The 23,631-nt window shown below is 41.6% G+C and overlaps 3 protein-coding genes across 6 annotated transcripts; 2 read left to right on the top strand and 1 right to left on the bottom strand.

Annotated features, from left to right (window-relative positions):
- Positions 1-190: 190 nt before the first annotated feature.
- mif (macrophage migration inhibitory factor) lies at positions 191-2,707 on the bottom strand. The gene is made up of 3 exons (XM_004073247.4): positions 2,516-2,707; positions 539-711; positions 191-448 (listed from the first exon to the last, which is right to left on the bottom strand). The coding sequence occupies exons 1-3, from the start codon at positions 2,621-2,623 to the stop codon at positions 382-384; spliced, it is 348 nt and encodes a 115-aa protein (XP_004073295.1). The 5' UTR covers positions 2,624-2,707; the 3' UTR covers positions 191-381.
- A 2,970-nt stretch (positions 2,708-5,677) lies between these two features.
- Positions 5,678-11,880, top strand: LOC101167628 (zinc finger and SCAN domain-containing protein 22). Of its 4 annotated transcripts, none has more exons than XM_023959125.1 (5): positions 5,678-6,965; positions 7,197-7,458; positions 8,421-8,474; positions 10,336-10,447; positions 10,531-11,880. In XM_023959125.1, the coding sequence occupies exons 4-5, from the start codon at positions 10,396-10,398 to the stop codon at positions 11,568-11,570; spliced, it is 1,092 nt and encodes a 363-aa protein (XP_023814893.1). In that variant the 5' UTR covers positions 5,678-6,965; positions 7,197-7,458; positions 8,421-8,474; positions 10,336-10,395; the 3' UTR covers positions 11,571-11,880. The 4 variants fall into 4 exon arrangements, with proteins under 4 accessions (XP_023814893.1, XP_023814892.1, XP_023814894.1 ...); XM_023959124.1 differs by having other exon boundaries at positions 7,197-7,553; XM_023959126.1 differs by lacking the exons at positions 5,678-6,965; positions 7,197-7,458 and having other exon boundaries at positions 7,829-8,474.
- A 1,565-nt stretch (positions 11,881-13,445) lies between these two features.
- Positions 13,446-23,376, top strand: LOC101167374 (zinc-binding protein A33). The gene is made up of 6 exons (XM_011480111.3): positions 13,446-14,081; positions 14,556-14,651; positions 16,618-16,851; positions 17,676-17,698; positions 20,211-20,326; positions 20,963-23,376. The coding sequence occupies exons 1-6, from the start codon at positions 13,569-13,571 to the stop codon at positions 21,559-21,561; spliced, it is 1,581 nt and encodes a 526-aa protein (XP_011478413.1). The 5' UTR covers positions 13,446-13,568; the 3' UTR covers positions 21,562-23,376.
- Positions 23,377-23,631: the final 255 nt, after the last annotated feature.

Below are 23,631 nucleotides of genomic sequence, written 5' to 3'. Positions count from 1 at the left end.
TGCTGGATTGTGGTACTTTGTTTATCAAATTAAAGTGGATTGAGGTACAACAAAAGCTGTTACATTTAACCAAAAATTATATTAATTCTGCAAAGAAATGTTCCTTATATAAACATCTTTTTTGTTATGCTTTCACCAAAACGATGTACAGTAGAAACCAGAATGATGTCTTAAAAAAAGAAAACAACACTTTATTATTCTGTAACAGTGTTTGCTTTATTGCATTTAGAGAAGACAGTGAAATCAGTGCAATGCAAAAATTGATGTAATTAAATTGCAAAGTTGTTCCTAAAGTGCTTCATCACGTAAGCATAATTAACTTCTCCCCTAAACAAAGGAAATTTCTGGAATGAACTTAAGTATCTGACAGTATCTTCCATCTTAGCCAAATGTAGTGTTGTTCCAGCCCACATTGGCTGCATCCATGTCAACAAAGTTAACATAGATCCTGAAAACAAAAAAAAAAGACCAAACGGAGACAAGTCAATAGGGGCCCCATCTTAGTGTTTATTAACTTCCGCTTGGACTCACACCTCACCTGTCTTGACAGATGCCCAGGTGTTTGTTGAGCAGGCCACACAGCAGTTTGGAGTATTGCTTGTTGTGAGCCCCGCTGATCTTGCCGATGCTGTGGAGGGAGCAGAGCGCGCAGGGGTCTCCCTTCCCTCCGAACATCATCATCTGGTCGGGGTTGATCAGCACTGCAATGTACTGAAGGCACAACAACAACACGCGTGAACGCGGGAGAAGCAGGCAGTAGCGGTTTTAGGCACGGGCCATACGGGCGATCGCCCAGGGCGGAAAAATGACGGAGGGGCGGCGCCAGCGGCTCAGCCCTTGTAAAATACTTTGTGCAGCACTATTGGTTTTTTTATATCACAGAGTTTGTAACAGCCTGAAACCTGGTGGCGCCCCCGCCCCGCCCTGCGCTCCCTCCTGTCTTTGAGAAGTAGACGCAAATGTGTGTGAGAAGGAGAAGGGAGGGGGCGCGGGGTGAAGAAGGAGAAGGGAGGGGGCGCGGGGTGAAGGGTGCAGGTTGAGAGGCGAGCACGGAGCGCAAAACGCATGCGCAAACCTGGCTGGATCTTCTTCCAGGGGGGCGACGGTCACAGGCCAGGGCTCAGTGCTTGATGAAAAAATAAAAACTGCGCCGCCATGTAGCGAATTGGAGCCCCTGAGTGCAGCTGCACGCGCTCCCGCTGTAAATGTGTGACGAGGGGGGGGGGGCGCTTCGGGTATAAAAAAGGTATAAAAAAATCATGTTTTTTTGGTTATTTTTGTGTGAAATGCCCAAATAAAAAATAGGAAAACAAAACAATGTTTTCACTAAGGTGACAGTTGGTTTAGTCGACAGACTTGATGCCTTTGTGAGGACATTTATGCTAAATGCAAAAACATCAGAAATATGAAGAAAAAAGGTCAAAGCTGGTGCCCAATTTAGAAAGAAAAGAAAAGAAGAAGAGGAGAAAAGAGACAAAGAAAAGGGTATTATCGCATAGCTAGATGCACGTTTTCTAAATTCGAATGCTATCTGCCCTCCAACAACAACAACGTTGCAGAGGAAAAATCTCTTGTTTGGTCTATCATGACCAAAACTGAAGTAGGCCCAAATATTGTAAATAACGTCATTTTTAAGATTTTCTTCTTAAATGTTTGCTCTGTCTTAACTTGTAACATTAGTTATGATTCGTGTGTCTGTCTGCTCTGCTTATCACAAAGTTTTTGTTGTGTTTTACTGTTGTATATTAGTTCATAATGTTAAATAAGCTGTGATGGTAGCATGCGGCTGCTGCTGCAGCTGCAGTTAGCTTTTCAAAACTCCAGTTGATCAAGTCATACCTGAGATCACCAATGTCTCAGGAGCGACTCACTAACCTGCCGTTGTTAATATCAATCATGCAGGGGGGGGGGAGCAGATTTCATATGATGACGTTATTGACAAGCTTGCATAAAGGAAGGCCACAAAGGTTAGGTTTTAGTTAGTGTTGTCTGTTCTTAGTGCTGCAGTTACATTTATTCTAGTGTGTTATTAGTGTGATTTGTAGTTTATAATATTTATTTTAGATTATTTATTTGTGTTTGATTAAATATTTCCTAACTGTATTTTTGCCATGCTGATAGTCTTTTAATTTTTATGTTCCGATAACTGTTATAATGCAGTGCAGAATTCTGATAAACATCTTTTTTTTTATATCAATTTCTTAGCTTCAGTTACAATAAATGGACAAAGTGACTCTATTGGGGGGGCGCCAGAGGAGGGTCTCGCCCGGGGAGTAATTCAGGGTAGAACCGCCACTGGAAGCAGGCCACCCGAACACTCAACCTTACCATCCTCATCACTCTCAGAAAGGTGAAGACAACGTTTAGATTATTCAAAGTTCTCCAAAATAATTCTAAAACGTCACTGACTGATACACACGCACAGTCCAGATCATGAGTGTGAAACTGACTGGGTGGGTCGGGTGCAGTAGCAGGCAGCGATCTCTTCTCTGCCGCGGGGGTGTCCATAGATTACCTGGGCGGGCTTCCCCATCGCCTTGGCCAGTTCCTCCGTAGCCTCAGACAGCAGGGCCGCCGGTACGTCGCTTTTAGCCACGTTGGTGTTCACTACAAACATCGGCATGATGACAACTTTCTGCAATCCTCACACTGATCGACTTTACTCTCACGAGGAAACACTCTTCTTCTCTTATAGTGTTCTCACAAGAAGGCAGAAAAGGAAAACAGCGCCTCCTTCTGTTCTGAAAGTAAACTGCGCTTTCTTACTTTTCCTTTATTTTTCTGCTCGAAATTTTGTTGGTAAAGTCTGAAAAAAAACACACAAATGTAACATGTTGGTCTGGTATTTATTTTAAATTTGATGCAGAAAGGTGTTCTTCCCATTATTTCTTTCAGGTTAAAACACGCTGTCTTTTTTATTACAAGACAATAAAGATGACAGAATAAATTTACTTAATTTCATTTCAGCTAAACATCATGTTCATAAATTTAAATGTACTAACGAAAAACCTTTCTTGCCCATTTTTATCTGTGAATTTATATATATTTGCCCCTTTGTTCAGTTTTCTCTGTGTTACAATACAATTACACATTGAATGTACTGATTGTCAAGAGTGTTAATAGATTTTTCGCTTTGTTCTATTTTTTAAAAGTTGGCAAAAATGGCTATTTAGTGATTAACTTTTATTTGTAAACCTTTGTTTTGGTTTTTATATTTTATACAGCCTTGTATTTGATTTTACTGGATTACTGACCATTTCGGTTTATAACAAAATATTTTTGATTATTAAGCTCTTAATGGTCTTGTAAAGCCTGTTTAACAGATATTGCTACAGTTTGCATCTGGTTGATGTGCCCGGGTCACATTATGAAGGGGTGACCATGTAGGCCCATTTTCTATTGCCAGACCTGAGCTGTGTAAAATATCTGTGCAATATATTAACTTTCAATTCAAATCTCATCTTAAGATATAGTAGCTTTCAATATTAATTATTTTTCTGTGTGTGATTTATTTCATTTTTAAGGTACATGCCTTATTAATAATAATAATAATAATACATTTTATTTAAAAGCGCCTTTCAAAACACCCAAGGTCACTGTACAAAGTTAGAGGTAAAACACAATAAAATCACAAGTTAAAAACAATAAATAAATTGGATTCATTAATAAAATCAGCTGACAGAAAATGAGAAACTGTGTTCCGGAAATGCAAGCTTGAACAGAAAGGTTTTGAGTCTGGATTGGAAGATCAGAAAGGAGTCAGTGTTACGTAGGTCTGGGGGGAGAGAGTTCCAGAGTTGGGGAGCAGAGCGACTGAAGGCACGGCTCCCCATGGTGACCATACGGGCCGGAGGGACAGAGAGCTGAAGGGAGGAAGAAGATCGAAGAGAGCGAGAGGGAGTGTTAACATGGAGGAGATTAGAGAGATAGGAGGGAGCCAGGCTATGGAGGGCTTTGAAAGTGTAGAGAAGGAGCTTGAACTTAATCCTAAAGGCTACTGGAAGCCAGTGCAACTGCTGGAGAACGGGAGTGATGTGATGGAAGGAGGGGGTTCTGGTGATGATGCGGGCAGCTGAATTCTGGACCAATTGAAGCTTATTTAGAGTTTTGTTGGGAAGACCAAAGAGAAAAGCATTACAATAGTCGAGACGAGAAGTGACCAGACTATGAACTAAAATGGAGGCGGAGTGGATGGTGAGGGAGGGGCGGAGACGATTAATATTACGTAAATGATAGTAGGCTGACCGAGTAATGCTATTGATGTGGGATTGAAATGATAATGTACTATCAAGGATGACACCCAGACTCTTTACTTGAGGGGATGGGAAAACTGGAGAGGAATTGATGGAAATGTTAAAATTAGGAATTTTGGAAAGGGTGGATTTGGAACCTACGAGGAGTAATTCGGTTTTATCACTGTTAAGTTTGAGGAAGTTTAGGGTGAACCAGGTTTTTATTTCAGACAGGCAGGAGGAGAGGGAGGCAGGTGGAATACAAGAGTTGGGTTTACTGGACAGATAGAGCTGAGTGTCATCCGCGAAACAATGAAAATCAATATTGAATTTACGAAATATATTGCCAAGGGGTAGCAGGTAGGTAATGAAGAGGAGGGGACCAAGAACAGAACCTTGAGGAACACCAGATGAAATGAGTGAGGGTTGGGATTTGAAAGAATTCAGTTGAATAAACTGAGTGCGGCTTGAAAAATAAGAATGAAACCAGCGGAGGGGGGTGGACTCGATACTGAGGGCTGAAAGTCTGTGGAGGAGGATGGAGTGAGATATGGTGTCAAATGCTGCGCTCAAGTCGAGGAGGATGAGGATGGTGAAGAGTCCAGAATCAGCTGCAAGGAGAAGGTCATTGGTGATTTTTAGTAGGGCAGTTTCTGTGCTATGAAGGGGACGGAAACCAGATTGAAAGGGTTCAAAAAGATCATTTTGGGTGAGATGATGGGAAAGTTGGGAGGCGACTATTTTTTCAAGAATTTTTGAAATGAAGGGGAGGTTAGAAATAGGACGAAGATTATGAAAGGAATTGGGGTCTGAGCCGGGTTTTTTTAGGATGGGTCTGACGGCAGCGATCTTGAGGAGTGAGGGGACAATACCTGATGTCAATGAGGAGTGAATAATGGCACAAATGAAAGGAAGAAGAGAAGGAAGGCAGGATTTAACCAGGGATGTTGGTAGGGGATCTAGCAAACATGTGGATGGTTTGGACTTATGGATGAGGTGGGAAATTTCACTGGGATCAGGGAGGAAAAAGGAAGTGAATGTATGAGTTACAGAAAATGAGTCAGACGGGGTGGGAGGAGAGGTGGAGGAATGGAGATGCTGATGGATATCTAGAATTTTCTGGTTAAAGAATAATTGAAGAGAATTACAGTGCTCATCTGAATAAAAATGAGGGGGAAAACTGTTACGGGGTTGAAAGACATTATCCATTAGAGAAAACAGCATTTTGGAATTTCCCTTATTTGCATCAATCAGTTGAGTGAAGTATTTTGTTTTAGTGTTAGAAACCAAGTCCTTGTATTGTAAAATCTGTTCATTGTATATTTCCTTATGGACAGGAGGATTATTATTATTATTATTTTTATTTGTCTTTCATGCATTTTAATTTTGTACTATTTTTTTAACTTACTGGATATTTTTTTTTATCCTTTCTCTTTTTTTTATTGTAAAGAACTTTGGTTCTCTGATGGCATTGTAAAGGGCTAAACATGTTCATTTCGTTTCTTCACTTTCTCTCCTTTCTTTTTATTGTCATATGACGTTTTCTTTCTCTGCTATACAGCAAAAAAGCCAGATATTTCTGTAAATTTGCAACAGTTTGACATTGTCTGTGTTGAAGTTTACATATTTAATAAACGTTTGAGTGTTTTTACCAATAAAAATTTGAACTTTTTTCTTAAATGACATTAATCTTGTTGTGGTCATCATATTTGTGTTGATGTGTTTTTCTTCTTCTTTTTGCCTTTTATCTTCAGGGGTTGCCACGGCAAATCAGCTTCCTCCATCCAACCCTGTCTTCTGCATCCTCTACTCTAACACCAGCAATACCTTCATTTCTTTGTTCACCACATCCATAAACCGCTTACCGTAAACAGCTATAGTCTTGGCCTCTTTCTACCAATATATTCAGCATTGAACCTGGTTATATCCCAACCCTCTCAGTCTGGCCTCTCTGACATTATGACTTTATTTATCTTAATGCCATCAGAGTTCACATTTCAATGTAAAAAACATTTGCCATTCTGGGGAAAATTAATTTTTAAAATTACTTTTAAACAATGGAGATAGGGATTTATTTGGATTCACAACTTTAAAGTAGAGCCGTTTTATATGAGCAGCCTTCAGGGCACAGCAGACTTGTTTTGTGTTCAGTGTATCTTTTTCTTTTTTCCTCCCTTTTGTTTCTGAACATCTGATTATATATTCTGTCATTTCCATTTGCTATGGTATTGCTCTGCATTTAATTAATAAGTGGTACCTTTGTTTTGTTCTTGACTTACTTCTGCCCCGTGTTGAAGCTGTGTCTTATTATTACTCTTTTATTACCATCTAAATTGTAATAGTACAAGCATATGTCACTTAATATATTTTCCCTGTTTTACTTTAGTTTTTATTTATTTGTAAAACCCTTTCCCGTTTATATCACCTTTTCTTTTTCTTGTCTTTAATTTTGGGGGCCGCTCTGTTGGGACTTTTTTTGCGCGTGCGGCTGCTCCTCACGGTCGAGTATTTACGGTACTGGGCATGCGCAGCTTTGTCTCGCATCAGAAGCAGCACTTAAAGAGGCGAGGAGCAAAACAGTGGAAGCAGACAGGCTGGGAAAGAGAAAGCCCAAGTTAGCCGCGTTGCTGTTATCGACGCGTTGTTCAACTGCTAAGCTGTAGTTTGAAACCCAAACCCAAAGGGCGCCTTCACTCCAAACTCAACAAAGTCCACTTCCTTTTCTCCCTTAAGGTGCGTATTCGGAGCTAAATTAGCAGAACTGTTACGTTAGCACTTCTAAACGCTGTTTATCTACTCGGATATAGTACATCATTTTATGCAAGTTTACCGGGAAACTCGCCGGGTTCATGCATTGATTCAGTGTTTTTAAACTTCGTTGTCACTTTTGGAAACATAGAATCACAGTAGATTGAGGAGACGGAAATAAGCTAACGTTTCCATTTGACGTATGAAATGGTTCAGATGGTGGAAATCGCGTGAGACACGGTGCCCGTCGGCGTCCGAACCCAGCAAGGAGGACGATGGAGGAGTCCGTGACCACGTTTGAGACGCACCTAACGGCCGTCATGGACAGCCTGATCCGAGCCTCCGTCTGCGAGATCAGCAAACTCTTCCAGGAGACGGTGAGCGGCTACCTGGCGGAGCTGGCGCTCAACCGGAAGGAGAACGAGGCTCTCAGACTGCGGCTGAAGCTCACCGAGAACAAGCTGAGGACGGAGCGCAAGTACGGGATGGGCTGGGCGGCCAGCCGCCGCAAGGCTGGACTGACGGCGGCGGAGGAGGCAGGGGGGAGGCTCCGGCGCAGAGGGGACACAGCCGGTAACCGGATTCTCGTGACGCCTCTCTGAATAAGTGTGTTTGTGGCACAGTGTGTGTGTCTGTGACAGAAACCCAGGCTTACATGGAGACACTTGTTTAGTCGGAACCATCTGGCGAAAGCTGATCTCCCCCCTCCTCCTCCTCCTCCTTCTTTCCTCATCCGCCTCCTCCTCCTCATGATGGCTCCTTCTGTCCTTCACCTCCCCCTCTCTCTCCTCTTCCCACTGTGCTCAATCCCTCCCACTCCTCTGTGCCTTTGCTCCCTCCCTCCCTTCCTTCCTGCCTTGCTCCTCTCCCTCCCCCAACCTCCTTCTGGCTCCCTTCCTCCTTCCCACTCCTCTCTTCCTACCCCCACCTCTTCTTGTTCTCTTTTCTCCTTCATCCCACTGCACAACATGGACTCCTGCTCCTCCTCCTCTCCCACTTCTCTCCATCAATCTGCATAATTGCACCCCCTTCACGTCTTTCTCCTCTTTTGCACCTCTTCATTCTCTCCCCTTGTTTTTGTCTCTTTCTATATGCTTTTCCTCTCTTCCTGCCCTCCTTCAATCATCTCCTCCTGCACTCCTCCATGTCCTTTTACACCCCCTCTCCTCAATCGTTCATCCTGCTCACTCCTCCCTCCCACGTGCACTTTCTTCTCTCCTTCTCACCGCTCTTCTTTTTCCCTCCTGCTCCCGTCTGCCCCTTGAACCTCTCCATCTTCCCCATCTCCACCCTCTTTTCTCCTTCATCTTTCACTTCTCTGCCTTCCATTAATCTCCTCCCACTGATCTCACACCTCCATATTTCACGTGCCGCCTCCCTGTGTCCTCTGTCTCTCCACCTTCCTCCCACCCGTCCTTCACCGTTCTCCCTTCTTTGCAGGAGGCAAGTCGAAAAGGAGCCCAGCAGCAACCTATAGCAAAGGCTGGCCTGGAGGTGTGTGGGAGGAAGGAGGAGGAGGAGGAGGTGGTGGGGGAGGAGGAGGTGGCGGAGGAGCTCTGAGCGTGGTAGCAGGGCGAAGAGGGGGTAACGAAGCCAGAGAGATGTACCTTGTCCAACTCCCCCGGGATGAAGAAGAAGAAGAGGAAGAGGAGGAGGAGGGAGGGATGGTGGAAGATGAGGAAGGGGAGGGCGGCCGCAGCGGTGAGGGGGAGGAGACAGCCAACATCAAAGAGGAGGTGAGGGAGACAGGCTTCCTCGAAGGAGGAGGAGAAAGTGGATCTCTATGCAGCCTCCTCACAGATGAGGGACGATTGCGCTAAAGTTCAGCTCGAATTTGTTTGTTTTTTGCCACCAAATCACTGCACAGATGTAGAGGAGAAAGAGAAAGCTGCTGCTCGAGTGGAGCTCCTCAAATCTCAAATACTGATCCACACATCCAAAACGCAGACCTCCTTTAGAACCAGCACACATCCCAGTCCTCTGACGAAAGGATTAGAAACCAAAAACTACGGTGGCCCTGAAGGACATATCTCACTAACAAATCACTCAACGCTAAAACATGTTAAAGATCACACCAACAGCGAAAAAAGCTAAATAAATAATACAAAATAAATGTAAATGAAATAGAAAGGAAAAATTTTGGAAAGCAAAACTGATTTACAGAAATCAAAATAAAAGGTTAAAAAATGAAACACATTAAGACGAAACATGAAACATGAAAAGGTAGCTATTATGGGACATCCCTGATTTGATGATGACGTTTGTCCATCATTTCAACTGAAAGTTATTTAGCATTAAGCGATGCTGGATATGCTCTACTAACCATAACACTCTTATTAGTATGCAGACATTGAGGATGCCAATCTGTGATGTCCCACATTCCTACCTCTTCTTTTATTTGTAGTGGTGATATTTAATATATTTTTGCGTTGAGTCATTTACTGGTGTGATTTAAAAAAAAAAAAAAAAAAAAAACCTCGACACAGACGTGCAGAAAATAGTTTGCTACCTTCTTAAAGACAGAGAAATCCATAATAAATTAAAATCCAACAATTTTCATATCACTAATCAACAGACTTATTTTGAAGGGCAAATAATGCAATAAAAAAAATGGCACCTTTATATCTTTGCTCCTTCTTCTGCACCTGTCAACAGGTGTTTTGCTAAACTTTCTAAAGTTAACTCTGAACTTTATAGTCTAGTGTACAATCCTTTATCTGCTTTTAATGTCAGAAATCACAAACAGATTAAAGTCCCACCCTGATCGTCTTTGATCTATTCTATTGAAATGAGTCTTTAAGCTTCATTTTTTTTCTATTTTCTCTCTGAAAGTACATTTTTATTTGACGCCAGTTCATTGTTGATACCTTTCGAGGAGTCTTTTTTTTTATTTGCCTATGGCAAAAGCAATTTATATTTCATACACAAGGAAATATAAAGTGCTTTTTAAGACTCTTCCAGAATTCAGCAGCATTGAACTGAAATCAGTAAACTTAAGTTGAGGTTTGCAGGCAGATCAGTGTCATTTTATTGTATTGTCTGTTTCCATAGCAACATTATATGGCTCTTTGAAGTGCTGGCCTTTAATCAGCACAGGATTATCAGACGGGCTTTTTAAAAGTGGCCAAAATTGGATCCTTTATTCAACTAACTGAGTGATCCATCAACTTTAGCCGCTTTATGGTGAAGCATTTTGTTAATGTTAATTTAACAGGTCAACACGCATATGTGTGAATGCAGCTCTAGTTTTCTAAAGGTTATTAAAATTAGGTAGATCTATTGTATTGATTAATTTGATTTATAGATGAAAAGCTCAGGTTTCTGCTTGTCTTATCCTCTTTAATTCTTTGTTCAGTTTATTGAAACACAGAGCTATCAGCCGGCCTCCCTGCAGTTCATCAAGGAGGCTTTGAAGATGGGTCTGCCCAACCAGAACCTCTGCACCGGCCCCAAAGTCCAGACTGAAGGTTAGTCAAATCTTCAAAGATCAGTAGTTGACACAAAGTCATTGCTTGAGTTTCCCTCCTTCCCTCTGTGTAACCCCCTTCAGAGCTGTCGAATCAGCCTTCAACTCTTCATTCAAGACAAAAAGAGGACGATGAGTGGGGAGGGGGCTCTGCAGAGCTCTCAGGAAACGGCATGACTATGGATGAGCTGCGGGGACTGGAGTCGGCATTGAAAGTGGAGAGAGGGCACGAACAGGCTGCGGTGACGGCTTTGCAGCGCGACTCCGAGATGGTGCGAGCCAGTGGGATCGGCTTGGCGCCAAAGTACATCGGCCTTGATGGTCTGGAGCAAGAAGGAGAGCTGGAGTCACAGCCTCCCACTCTGCAGAAGGAGGACCAGACGAGGCAAGCCAAAGGGAAGGATGGAGTGAGGGCATGTGGGACTGATGAAGGAAAGCCGAAGTCAGGCTGGTCAAAGAAACTTGCAGAGGGCGACTCAGCTGCAGCTACACCTAAAGAGGAGACTGTGGAGCAGGCGGAGCTAGAGAAAGTGCCGCACCTGTCCACCCCAAATAGTGTTGCTGAGAGTGTAGAAGAAGAAGAAGACGGAAGTGGGGACCTCCTCCACTTCTGCCCACAGTGCGGAGGAGGGTTCACTTCACAGGGAGAGCTGGAGGAGCACCCTTGTCCACTAGGTGACGCTCATTTACAGAGCAGCGGAGGAGAGGACAGTCTTTTCCCATGCGCCCACTGCGGCAACACATTCAGCCACGCCTGGGCGCTGAAGAACCACGAGTGCGCCTGCGTGGCCGAGCGGCCGCACTGCTGCGAGATCTGCGGCAAACGCTTCACACACTCGCGCTCGCTGGAGCGCCACCATCTGGTGCACACAGGCGAGAGGCCGCACCGCTGCCAGCAGTGCGGACGCAGCTTCAGTCGCCTTGGCAACCTGGAGCGGCATCAGCGCATCCACACGGGGGAGCGGCCGTACGGCTGCGAGGTGTGCGGCAAGCGCTTCAGCCGCGTGGAGTATTTAAAGAGACACCAGCTCATACACACCAACGAAAAGACAACAATGCACTGCTCCAACTGTGGGAGGGGCTTCAGCGACGTGGAACAGCTCAAAAAACACCAATGCTTCTAGAGTTGTAGAGCCTCCAACACAAGCCAGATGATTGACAGAGTGCAGCTGAGGAGTGTGTCATTCTGGAGGGGGGGGGGGGATTTTTAATGCAAACAAATGTTTAGATATATAGTACAAATGTAAAACCTCAGCAATTTGTATGTTCAGCCTGGATTTATTTATTATTATCATCACAAATACTTGTTTTTATATCATTTTATCAAAAGTAAACTCCTGTGAAGGTCTTGTTTTCCTGACTAAAGTGACATTTTTGTATGTTTTTGTTGTCACACTGTTGGAAAAAATTAAAATCAAGCTATCACAAAATATATTCCAGTCTTTGCTTTATTATTATTTGCCTGTGGATCACAATGTCTTCCAGACTGTTAGTCATTTCGTCCCACTGCATCATTAGTAGGAAATAAGGTTTTAATTTCTTTAGGGGGTTCTTGAAACACTGAGCTCTAGTCACCCTGTTATTAATGAAGCATTCCTCCAGTGATCATACTCATGTCTCCACTTAGCATGGTTTTCTCCAACTTTCTGCTGTGTGGGTGCCTCGATCAGATGCCAGCATCTGGCTAAAAGACGTCAGTAAATAGAACCACTCGTTTTTTTTTTTTTCTCCTTTCACACCACTGATTCACTTCAGTAAACCACAGCGACCACTGATGCCTTCACATTTTGCATCTCCTCTTGTTATAATCCTTGTGTCTGTCTATCTAGAAGTCCCACAGGATCCTACCTTGGTCTTCCTCTACTACCTCCAGAGGTGTTTCACATCTTGATCATGGGACTTCCAGCCCAGACTTGGCACAGATATTTCTGTCATCTATGCCAGTTACTTGGTAATGGGAACCCAAGTTTGTTCTGCCTGCTGGCATCTTACACCCTGCTGTTATGTGCTAGATTGTCTTTGGGGTGTCTCTCTGTTTCACCTGGAGTCTTGTCTGGTTTGGTCAATCCTAGCCTTTACTGATCTTGGAAGCACTAAGAGCTTCCACCTGTCATGACCCGTGTCCATGTGTTGTCTTTGAGTTCAGCTTTATCCAGCCAATGCTAACATTGTCTGGTATCAGTCATGTCTGAGAACAGCTTCAGATGAATTTTTTTAAGTGTTTTTTTTCCAAACACAATTTCATTCTGCTTCAATAAAACAACAACAAATGTCAAAATGAAAGGAAAACAGCCAAACTGCAATTATCTAAAAGTATCCAAGTGCTAGGAATGATTACTTTTTTTAAATCTTTTTATACAATATATGTGCTATTTTGACAATGGCCTCACTAAATGTTCATCTTTTTGTTTTGGCACAATTCTGTTCTTGTTCAAACAAACATTTTTTCTTCATGAATCATAATTGAGGTTTTTACGAGTGCAAAATATTTTTCACATTATACAAAATAGTTAAAACATTAAAAATGTATGAATATCTTTGTCTATAAAGAAAATCTACTTAAACCAGATGCAGATGAGTTTCTTTACATCACGAACAACAGCGCATGTAGTTTTTGTTTATCACTGCCATCTACTGGCCAATTAGAGGTATGACATTTGGAAACCATAACTTTTCAAATCATGTTATAATTATTTACTGTCAAGAACAATTACTTAAAGTCTGTAAAAGGTTTTGTCTTTTCACACAGAATTTTGAGTTTCTTTGGCAGATACACAAGTATGGTAATACTGCAATATAGAAGATAAATGCGTTTTTCCTTTTATTTGATATTGTTAACCCCTTTCCTTGTTTACATTTCTTTTAAAATACAAACGGCATATTCAAAAAAATAATATTTTTATGCCTTTTTATGCCATTTTCGTTGCAGTCACGCGCCCTGTCGGGTCTTCCTCATTGCGCAGCTGCACTAACTCGTTTCTACACGCCCTCTGTCATCATCCTGACAATAAATTCTCTGTTGCGCGCCTCAAACCACACCCTCGCTTTCTCAGAATGAGCTGAGCGCCTCATAGCCGGAGTCTAGTAGTAACTTGCCTCAATGATTATGAGCTCTGCAGAGAATGGCGGAAGCCAACGCGCTTGAGGAGCTCCACACGGAACTCACTTGTCCGGTGTGTCTGGAGCTGTTCCATGACCCGGTGATCCTCGAGTGCGGACACCACTTCTGCAAGGTGTGCATCGTCCAGTGCTGGGAAGCCAAAGCCGACGATTTTTCCAACTGTCCGAAGTGTAGGAAGTCGTGCACTCGCAAACTTCGCCCGAACTCGCTCCTGTGCAACGTCGTGGAGAGCGTTCGCAGAGCGCGCGCCACGGACGCAGCTCCGTGGACACCCGGGGAGGATCGCGAAGGTGCACCGGAGATGCAGGAGGAACGGAGGGCCGGGTCCAGCCTAAGCAGCGAGGTGTCGTCCATCGGACACTGGCTGGTGATGGACATGTGTGAAGAACACGAGGAGAAGCTGAAGCTGTACTGTGAGGACGACCAGCTGCCCATCTGCCTGGTGTGCGGGATGAGCCGAGACCACAAGACCCACAACGTCATCCCCATCACAGAGGCCTTTGAAAACTACAGGGTAAATCCTCACAGTTAGGCTTGATATATATCTTCTAGGATAACATATCCAGTTTAATTTCTTGCCATATATAGTTATTATCCTGAAAACCAGCAGCTATAGAGACTGAATTTTAAGTCAGAAAATGTCAAACCAGTTTTACTCAGACACAGTTTGAAACACCCCTTAGGTTTTTAAGCTTCCCATCCATTTGAACAGTATTTTTTCAGGAATCCAGCAGATCTGTGTGAGTTCCTTCCCCCCATATCTCTCACAACTGACTCTCTGTGGTTATGTTGACTTCTCTGTGTGTTTCGACATGTTTTGCTGGCTCCAAGTTCCCATTTGTTGGGTCAGAGTTCCTATAAGAGCAGCTCTGCGGCTGTCTCATGACTCTCATTTCAACCAAGTTATCTGCTTATTTTTGAACGTCTTCCTGTTTACTGACCTGATTCTGTAATAACACTTTGCATGTGATCCTTTTGGTTATGTCAGGACAAGCTCACCACGGCTTTGGAGAGAGTTCAGCTGCATACTGAGAACGCCACGCACTTCCAGAGCCAGACCAATGAGAAGATCCTCCGCATTAAGGTACATGTTAGTGTTCCTGAAAGATGGTTGTTAGGAGACGCTGCATTCCTCCATCTGTGAGTGTCTGACAGGTGAGACAGACGAATGATTCATCATATGGCTGCTGCTGACACACCTGCTTGGTCTCAGCATGGTTCTAGCTTGGGCGTGTGATTTTTAAAAAAAGTCCATAAACATTCAGACACGTCAGTCTCAGCATTCGTCAAATCCGTGTTGGAAACGCACACGTATGTTCAGACAGACTGGTGGCTCCCCTCCTCGACTGCAGCTTTCCCCTGCAGACGAGGGTTTTTAATCTATACAGCGTGCAGCAGCAGATAACTGCATTTGTCACTGCTTCACATCTGTTCAAAAGTGTCAGCCTGTCCGTTTGCCCCACTTGTTGTGCAGATTCACTGAGTTTCACTTGTGTTTTTTTTTCTCAGTATGACAGGATGTGGGTGAGTGAGGCTGAGAGGAAGTTTCTCTGTCTGTCTTTTCCTGCTTGCTCTTCCATCTGTGTGGAAAGTGAAATCATTGAATTTTCAGTCTGCATTGTGGCTTCTTGAATTGTTTTTTTTTAGTTGTCTTAAAAGACCCTTTTTGTAGTACATAATAACCATGAAATTGTTTTTGACGTAAAATCTAAGAACATTCTTAGCATGATTTTGGTTTAGAGATGAATTAAAATGACCTTTTTGAGGAACTTTTATTTTACCTCTCTTAAGTTTGGTCGTCTCCATAATTGCACAAAGACAACGAGAAGGGCCAAGTTAAGTTATAATGTTTTCTTACGGCATAAATGTCCTCCACCTTTGTTTTATCTGTCAAGTCTCTTTGTTTTTAGCATTCTGAGACCTTTTTTATTGTTACCTTTTGAAATGCTTTGTATAAAAGACCCGTTCTAATCATTCTTTCATCTATTGGGAAAATGTTCTCGGTGGTCTTTTAAATATGATTATGCCGTTTTTAACAAAAATCTTGTGTTGTTATGGAAATAGTTTCTGCTGCTGACAAGCAGTAGTTTATTATAAATTTGCCTCTGAGTTGTGGGCGGGACTGCTGGCGCGGAGTAAGCCTTCCCCCACTCCCCATAATCTTTTTATTTACTCACTGCCACTCGCTAACAGCCCCTCACAACCTCAGCCTAACATTAGCCATGCAGTAAAAAACAGCGAGCAATATTGCAGCTATCCAGCCGTTCAAGTTTGAGCCAGATTCCAGGTTGGACCAGGAAAACGAAGAAAAACATGGATCCATTTGTCTAGAAGTAGATGCATCCAAGTGGAGTGGAGCAAGAAACTTATGGCTTAACGTTGTTGCTTCTACGTCACAGCAACAGGCTTTTTCCAATTGCCTTTTGTCATCTGCTCCTGATTCCCAACAATTTGAATAAAGAAATGCATAGAAATGTTATTTTGAGTTTAATTTTTCTATTATGTCTTCCATCATGAGAAAAATGCCACAAGAACAGGTAAAAAACACAAAAAAACAAAGTTTTCACTGCAGCTTCCTATTTATTTTTTAAGCTTTTCTTTGTCATCGAGCATCATCAAATATTCATAAATCTTTTTCTGTTATGAAAAGTAATTTTCTCGTTGCTTTGTGCCATCTTTAGTCAGCAAAGTAAGAACCAGTTTTGTTTTGTTTTTGCAAGCAAAGCCCTGGCTTTCTTATGCAAGACTGACTTGTTCACAACTAACAACATTCACACGCCCACCCACTCATGACAAGAACTAAAGCACATTTGATCTTTAAAGCCAAAATGCGTAGAAAGAAGGTGTTGCTGGATAAAGAGGGAAAAAAACCTTCTTTTGGACCCATAAAGTATAAACAATCAGTGTATTTTCCACTGGTTTATCTAGTTAAGATAACATGCTTGAAACAAAAATGTAATAAATATTTTTGAAACTTGGTTTGTATAAACAGAATAGACCTTTGACTGGGTCTTTGCTGTGCTAACTGAAGTTTCTTTGGTGTGTTTCAGGAAAGAGCTGGGGACCTGGAGGAAGTGGTCAATGCCGAGTTTGTTCGTCTGAAGGAGTTCCTGCTCGAGGAAGAGGAGCGCATCAAGGAGAAACTGCAGAGGGAGAAAGCAGAGAAGCTCAGTCAGCTGGAAGAGGCGCTCACCAAAGCCACGGAGCAAATTAGCCAACTGGAAAACACAGCTGAGAAATTTCGCCTTAAACTCAGGGAGGAAGAAAATCCAGAACAGCTCAAGGTGAGGGAGAAAATAAGAAGTAAGGTTTCCTATTATTTCACCAATACTCATTGAAAGATACACATTTAAAGACCCACTCTGATAAAAATTGTGTTTTTTAACATCTTGTGGCCTTTTTCTGATGATGGAGGACATATATAAAGAAATTAGTAAAATTGCATTTCAAAGTATTTCTTTACTCAAATAAGTGCGAATCAGGAGCAGATGAAAAAATGCAGTTGGAAAAAGCTTGTAGCTGTCACAGAGAAGCTACTATGGCAAGCCATAAGTTCCCTGCTCTGCTCTATTCTGATGCATTCACGACTAGATCCATCCTTCAATTTCATTGTAAAATGGACAATGAAAATAAAAAAGCAAATCTTATCTAAGCAAATCATGTACATCTTTGTTTTCCTCGTCTGAGCTGGCATCTGGCTCAAAACTGGATGGCTGGATAGCTTCAACACTGTTTTCCATTTTTTTGTTGCACTGGTAATGTTGGGTAGGCAGTAGTGAGAGGCTGTAAGCTAACAGAAAGACCTGTCAACAGATGGATGACAGGAAGTGGGGGCGGGCTTACTCCATACCAATAGTCCCACACACAACTTGGAGGCAAATTTCTAAGTAACTCCTGCTGAAAGAAAATATGTTCTAGAAAATTACAACTTTTTTTTGTTTGGCTAAAACAGCATAATGATGATTAAAAGACCACTGGGAATACTGTGAAAATAGATCAAAAGATGTGAGTGTGAGTGTGGGACTATGAGTCACATTTGATGCCAGGTACAAATTCTCAACAGGTTTTACCAAAGATTTACGTAACCATCTGATCTGCTCTGTTTCAGGGAATCAAAGACTTCATCGGAGTGTGAGTATCTCTTATGCAATCAAGATCTTTCAATGGAAGTGGTTTCCTGCAGCAACCACTATTTCTAGGTCATGTGAAGTTTCTGTATTGTGCCATCACAAAATATACCATATTTGTTTTGCGATCAGTCATTCTAGTTAAAACAGGCAGAAGCCAATTGTGGTCCAATGACTCAACACATGTAATGCCAGTGAGTTGCCACACAAAAACAGAAAGGCTAACCAACCTTTTACATCAAGTAAAAAATATAACAAAGTACATCATGTCCTAATTCTGGAATGTGACATATTGGGACCTGATTTAAAATAACCAAAAACGAATCTGTGATTTACTACGATATTTTACAACAGCAAAAATGTCAGGACGGGTTTGAGAGGAATCCTTCAATGCAAATATGTCTGTTTTCTTTCTGTTTTTTTAGTCTGCCATGCTGCAGTGAGACTGATCACCTTACAAGTTTTCAAAGAAATATTCCAAAGACAAACAAAATATCCACCCATCTTCAGAACCCGCTGAATCCATTTTTGGGGTGACGGGGTTGGGCTGGAGCCAACCCAGCTTCTGTTGGGTGAAGGCGAGGTTCACCCTGAACATGACGGCAGTCTGTTGATGACCAGAAAAGTTAGAGCTGCATCTCAGACTCTGTTCTCAGTGGAGAGTCACGTCTGCATTTAGAACCATCAGATATGGAGATTCCATGATTTCATGAAGAAAGTGATTTATCTCATATAAATGAGCAACTGTGTTAAGCTAGGTTCACACCGGGCATGTGTCGCGTGTTTAAGAACAGACTAAACACCAAATCTTGAATACAAGTTTTGCCCATGGTGTTCACAATCGACAAACAGGGAGGGGCTCCTTCTTCTTTTTCTTTATTGTTGACTAGCACATGTCCACCGTCTACAAGTGGAAGAGGCTTGGTGCGAAATGTTGAAGTGTGTGAATTAAAAGGGATGCTACCGTACATCACAAACAAATCCGAGAGCCTGATTGGCCAAAGTTTAACCTGGTTTAACTTTCAACGAGCAGTCAATGGCCTTGCATCATGTACGCAGATCCCAAAGATGGTGCTAAAAATGTGCGTAGCTACATGAGTGTACGCATGTTTACATAGACTTTTCATTGAAAGTGGTCACTTGAACGCGCGTTGCCGCTGTAAACATAGCTTTATATGATGAAAGACAGCGTCCCTGTCCAAGCTCCGGGGTCAGGATGTGTTTAATAGAGGACCTAGAGGCAAGCGTAACAGATCCCAAACTCAAGTACACTAAAATACGACCAAAACGTAATCACGACAAAACCAAAACGGAGAATCTGACATGGTGCAGCTAAAACCATGAATCTTTAATAAACGGAAGGCCATCAGAGAAATAAATGCTGCTGTGATTGTTAGTAAGTAAAATCATCAGTGAAGAAAAGAGGCAGAACAGAACACCCCCCCCCCCCAACACAAAAACAAATATGGTAGAGCTTAAAGCTTAAGCCTCAGATCCTTAGTTTGTTTTTGTGGATCATTCCTGACTGCAGATGATTTTACAGAATGTTGCTGAGACTAATTTTGTCTTTCTCCAACAGTCTATCAAACCAACAATTTAAATACAAAAACACTTGCCACAAAGAGAATTACAAAGTTTATATGAAATCTTTCGGTTATCATTAAGAGTTCAGTTCTCTCCTTAAGTGGCTCCTTTGTTGACAATCATCTCATTGTTTTTGATCAAACTTTGGTCAAAGCTTGGAAGAATCTGCTGCCCTCATGGGAAGTCTGTGTACAGACTCAAAGGCGGTGGTGAAGAGAAACCAGTAGTGACCATACACAAACACCTGCTGATTTCTGGGAAATGAATGTGCATGGCCACACAGTGAGAAAGATTACACAAGGACAGTGTTTTGAACAGACACTCGTCTCTCCACAGCGCACGGCAAAGTTACATTTAAACAAACTGTAAGACTTCTAATTAGATGTTCTTTGGGCTGACACGTAGAAACGTTCTGCCATAATGACAGATTAGTGTGGAACACACACAGCAAGCACTTGGAGAAAACTCACAATGACTGTAGCGAAGAGGGGATTGGGTCAAACCAAATGTTTTAATACTGTGGGATTTTAGTAGAAGCGGTAGTGTCTGTATGACAGCACTCATAAATGAGGAAGTCAGGGATATAATTATTTGTCATCATTCTTAATATAATCATTTTAATGATTACTAGCAAGTGTTTTTCTACGTTTTGGTTATTCATTTGTTGTAACTTCTTAAGACCTGATATTTGAGCTAACCTTCTACCCACGTGGTCACAGTCTAGTTAAGCAGAATGAACTACTGTGGTAATATAACCCAAAATGGGATGTCCACGCATGTGGATTCCAGGTCTGAGTTGAGATTTTAAAACCTTCCTGGATTTACTGATCATGATCTGAATAACTAATGACAAAAAAGCGGTAATTATTTTCTGCTTAATCACAAATATAACTAAAATTGTTTCATAATGGTTTCTCTTGTTTTTTTTGCAGAACTGAGAGTTTGTTTGAGCGCCGTGTTGAGGTTGGCGTCGATCTGCAGTCAGGAGAGTTTTTGGGACCTCTGCAGTACACAATCTGGAGGAAAATAACTTCACTTTTTCAACCAAGTAAGAAGCCACAGCTCGGCCTGAACTGGAAACATCCAATTATTTTAATGTAATTTTAACCTCTCGTTTATAATAATAATATTAAAACAAAATAAATTCAGGTTTAAAAAAAATGTCTTTGTAAAATAAACAACGGTTTACAGCCCAACAATAAGTTTTCAATCAAAAGCCACTTTCATGATTCTTCTAAATAATTGGTTTCTCACCTCTCTCAGTTAAAAACCAAATTGTATGTTAAACCATTGAACCGAATCGTGGTTCAATGTTTACCTTGAAATTGCCAGGCACGTGTTGCACTAAATTTAAGGATTTATTGTTTTATTACATTATACCATGATCCAACTGAAAGGTTTTTCTTCACTCTGATTTGCATATTAGCAAATTTAAAAAATGTTTTTCTGAATTTTTTTTGTTCTTTTGTAATAAACAAATCATAAATCGTACTGAAACTAAACTGTGACCCAAATATTGAGGTCTGATCTGAATCGTAGGAAAAATGTATTGTTGGATCTCTACTAAAGAGCCATCACAGTTGAAATTTGAGTTAAGAGATTTTTTTCTGACCTCTAAATTTAGTCTGTAAGTGTGCTTGTTCCTTAGACATTTTTTTTTGCTTTTATTTTGTTTTGTCTCCAGTTATTGCCCGGGTGACCCTTGACCCGAAAACGGCCTACCCCTGTCTGTGGGTGTCTCCCTGTCGCACCAGTGTTCATGTGGGAAAAATCCAGTCCAACCTGCCCAATAACCCTGAACGCTTCACCCGCTACAACATCGTCCTGGGCTCTGAAGCCTTTTCCTCCGGCAGACACTACTGGGAGGTGGAGGTGGGCTGTAAGACAGCGTGGGGTCTTGGGGTGGTCAATGGATCCGTCAACAGGAAAGAGGAGATCAGCCTCTGTCCCCAGGATGGTTTCTGGACCCTGGTGTTGAGGGACAAAGGCAACGGCACAAGCGAGTACGAAGCATGCACTGACACGGATGACAGCTTGATACACCCTCCTAAACCCCCTCGAAGGGTGGGGGTCTATCTGGACTATGGTCGAGGTGAAGTAGCCTTCTATGACGCGGAAGACATGAGCCATCTTTTTACTTTCTCCGATGCAAAATTCAGTGAGCCCGTTTTCCCCTACTTTAACCCATGGCCAATCATCAACGGAAGAAACCAGGAGCCGCTCACCATAGTCACACCACTCTATGGGACTAACGCTCCGTTTCACCTGGTCGGGGGAAACTGAGGTTTAGCCTGAATGGACTTTTAACATCCACACTTTGTTTTACCTTCAATTTCTGGCTACATGATGAGCTTAAAGGAAAACACAATTAGATGCACTTTACCAAATGGATAGTGGAGATTTAAAGAAAAATCATCCATTAAGGTGACAATTAATTCTACTTAACCTATTTTGTTTCCTCTTTATTTTTGATGTATGTTAGTAGAATCTAACTCAGTTTGTCCTTATCAAACCATTTCATGACAATGTAACAGATTTGACAGATTTTAACAGACAATCATACACTACAAGCAAAATTTGTGCTTTGTCTTTTTTGGAAAATATGCCGTTTTTTTTTATAGCCCTTAAGGGTTTGTGGGTGTTTCCTACAGTGAGGAATTTGTCTTTTTAAATTGAGAATAAACATAATCCCAGTAGAGGGCACTCAAAAACTATTGAACACGTCTAAAACCTGATCTTTTTTTCCAGATTCAACTTCAGCTCTTTAAACATTTTTTGCTGGTGTTATTGTTTTGTTTTTTTATGTTTATTGCACAGCTCACATATTAAGCCTAATGTGGAAAATTGAAAAGTATTAAACTTGAGCTTTTCTGAAAAGAAAGACAAAATTACCACATATTGTGATAAAAAACGTTCATTGATAAGTCATTCAAAGTGTCTTCAAAGTGAAGCACATTATAATTCTTTGCAAATGTGAAGAAGGATATATGGGTTCCTTCTACTGTGTGATGTGGAGAAGCAGGATCTGTGATTCTGGGTTTTCTTCCTCCATCCATCCATTTTCATAACCCATTCTGTCCCATTTGGGGTCACAGGGCTGCGAGAGCCTGTCCTGGCTACTGTTGGGCGAAGGCGGGGTACACCCTGGACAGGTCGCAGAGCGTTATCTTTCTATCAAGTTCTTTTTTCCTAAGTTATGAGTCAAGACAAATATATTCCCAAAACATTGGAATATCTTGGAAAAGGGCATTGATTTCCATACTTCCATTCAAAAAAAACAAAACTTTCATATAGACTATGGATTCAGACCCTACTGTTTAGTTGATTATGTATTTGTTTATTTGTTTCTATATAAATGTGGGTCCAGCTCATGAAACTAACAAAAATCTGCCGAAATTTGCAGGGCATGAATGTTTTTAATTGAGTTTCCCCAACTAAGTTAATCAAAAAAAAAAATGGGTCACAAGCCAGAGAGAAAAGTCCAAAACTCCATGTCGGAAACAGATACAGCCAGAAAAGGAGCTGAGTGAAATCTGAGGAACTGAACACTGGTTGTGGATGTTGACCATACTACTTTGCGACACGAACTAATTGTAATACAGGGGAAAATTATGCAGCATGACTAATGTAAAGGAAGCTCTTTGAAGCTGAAAGCCCAGACTTTGATTAGATGGAAAGTATTACATGGAGGGTGTATCATTTTGGTCTTGTTTTAAATTTGTTGTAGAAATACAACAAAAATGTAATCTGTAGAATAAAGATCAAAATCCACACTAGAAATCCTTCCTCTTACATGTTTTTGGGTTTATTGATGAACTCTTCTTATTAAGGGCTTCCTCCCCGTCTACCCCACTGTTCCTTTTGTTTGACTTTCCACAGCTCGTTATGTTCTCTCCCAAAATCCATAAAGCCTCTCTGTCAATTTATTTTCTGTCAATAAGCTCTGTTACTGCTCTGTTGCAAGATTCTCCTGCTGTTTTGCGTGCCATATTGTTGAGTTTCTAAAAAAGCACTTGTACATAAACAGAATTACAACTACTGTTGTCATTTTTTGGCACCAGAACAACAGTTTGATCAATAAAGTTATCTGAAACTGTGTCATGCAGCTCAACAGAGAACCTCCCACAAAATTATGCTCCTGCAGAAAAGTCTCAGGACAGTTTAAAAAAGGAGTGATTGAAAAACTCAATAAATTAAGGCAAAGCTTTAATGTTAAGTGTCGATTAAAATCCTTTTAAATTAGTGCAAACACCTGCAAACTTAGTTCCACACGCTATTGAGTCCTGGACGTTTTCAACACCACTTCTGCATTTTAGGCTGGGGGTTGATAAATAAATAATGGTCAGGTTTCAT

Source organism: Oryzias latipes, chromosome 10 (assembly GCF_002234675.1).
Source record: "Oryzias latipes chromosome 10, ASM223467v1".
Lineage (NCBI taxonomy): Eukaryota > Metazoa > Chordata > Actinopteri > Beloniformes > Adrianichthyidae > Oryzias > Oryzias latipes.
Note: the sequence above shows the minus strand (reverse complement) of the source record. Positions and strands in the feature narration are given on the sequence as shown.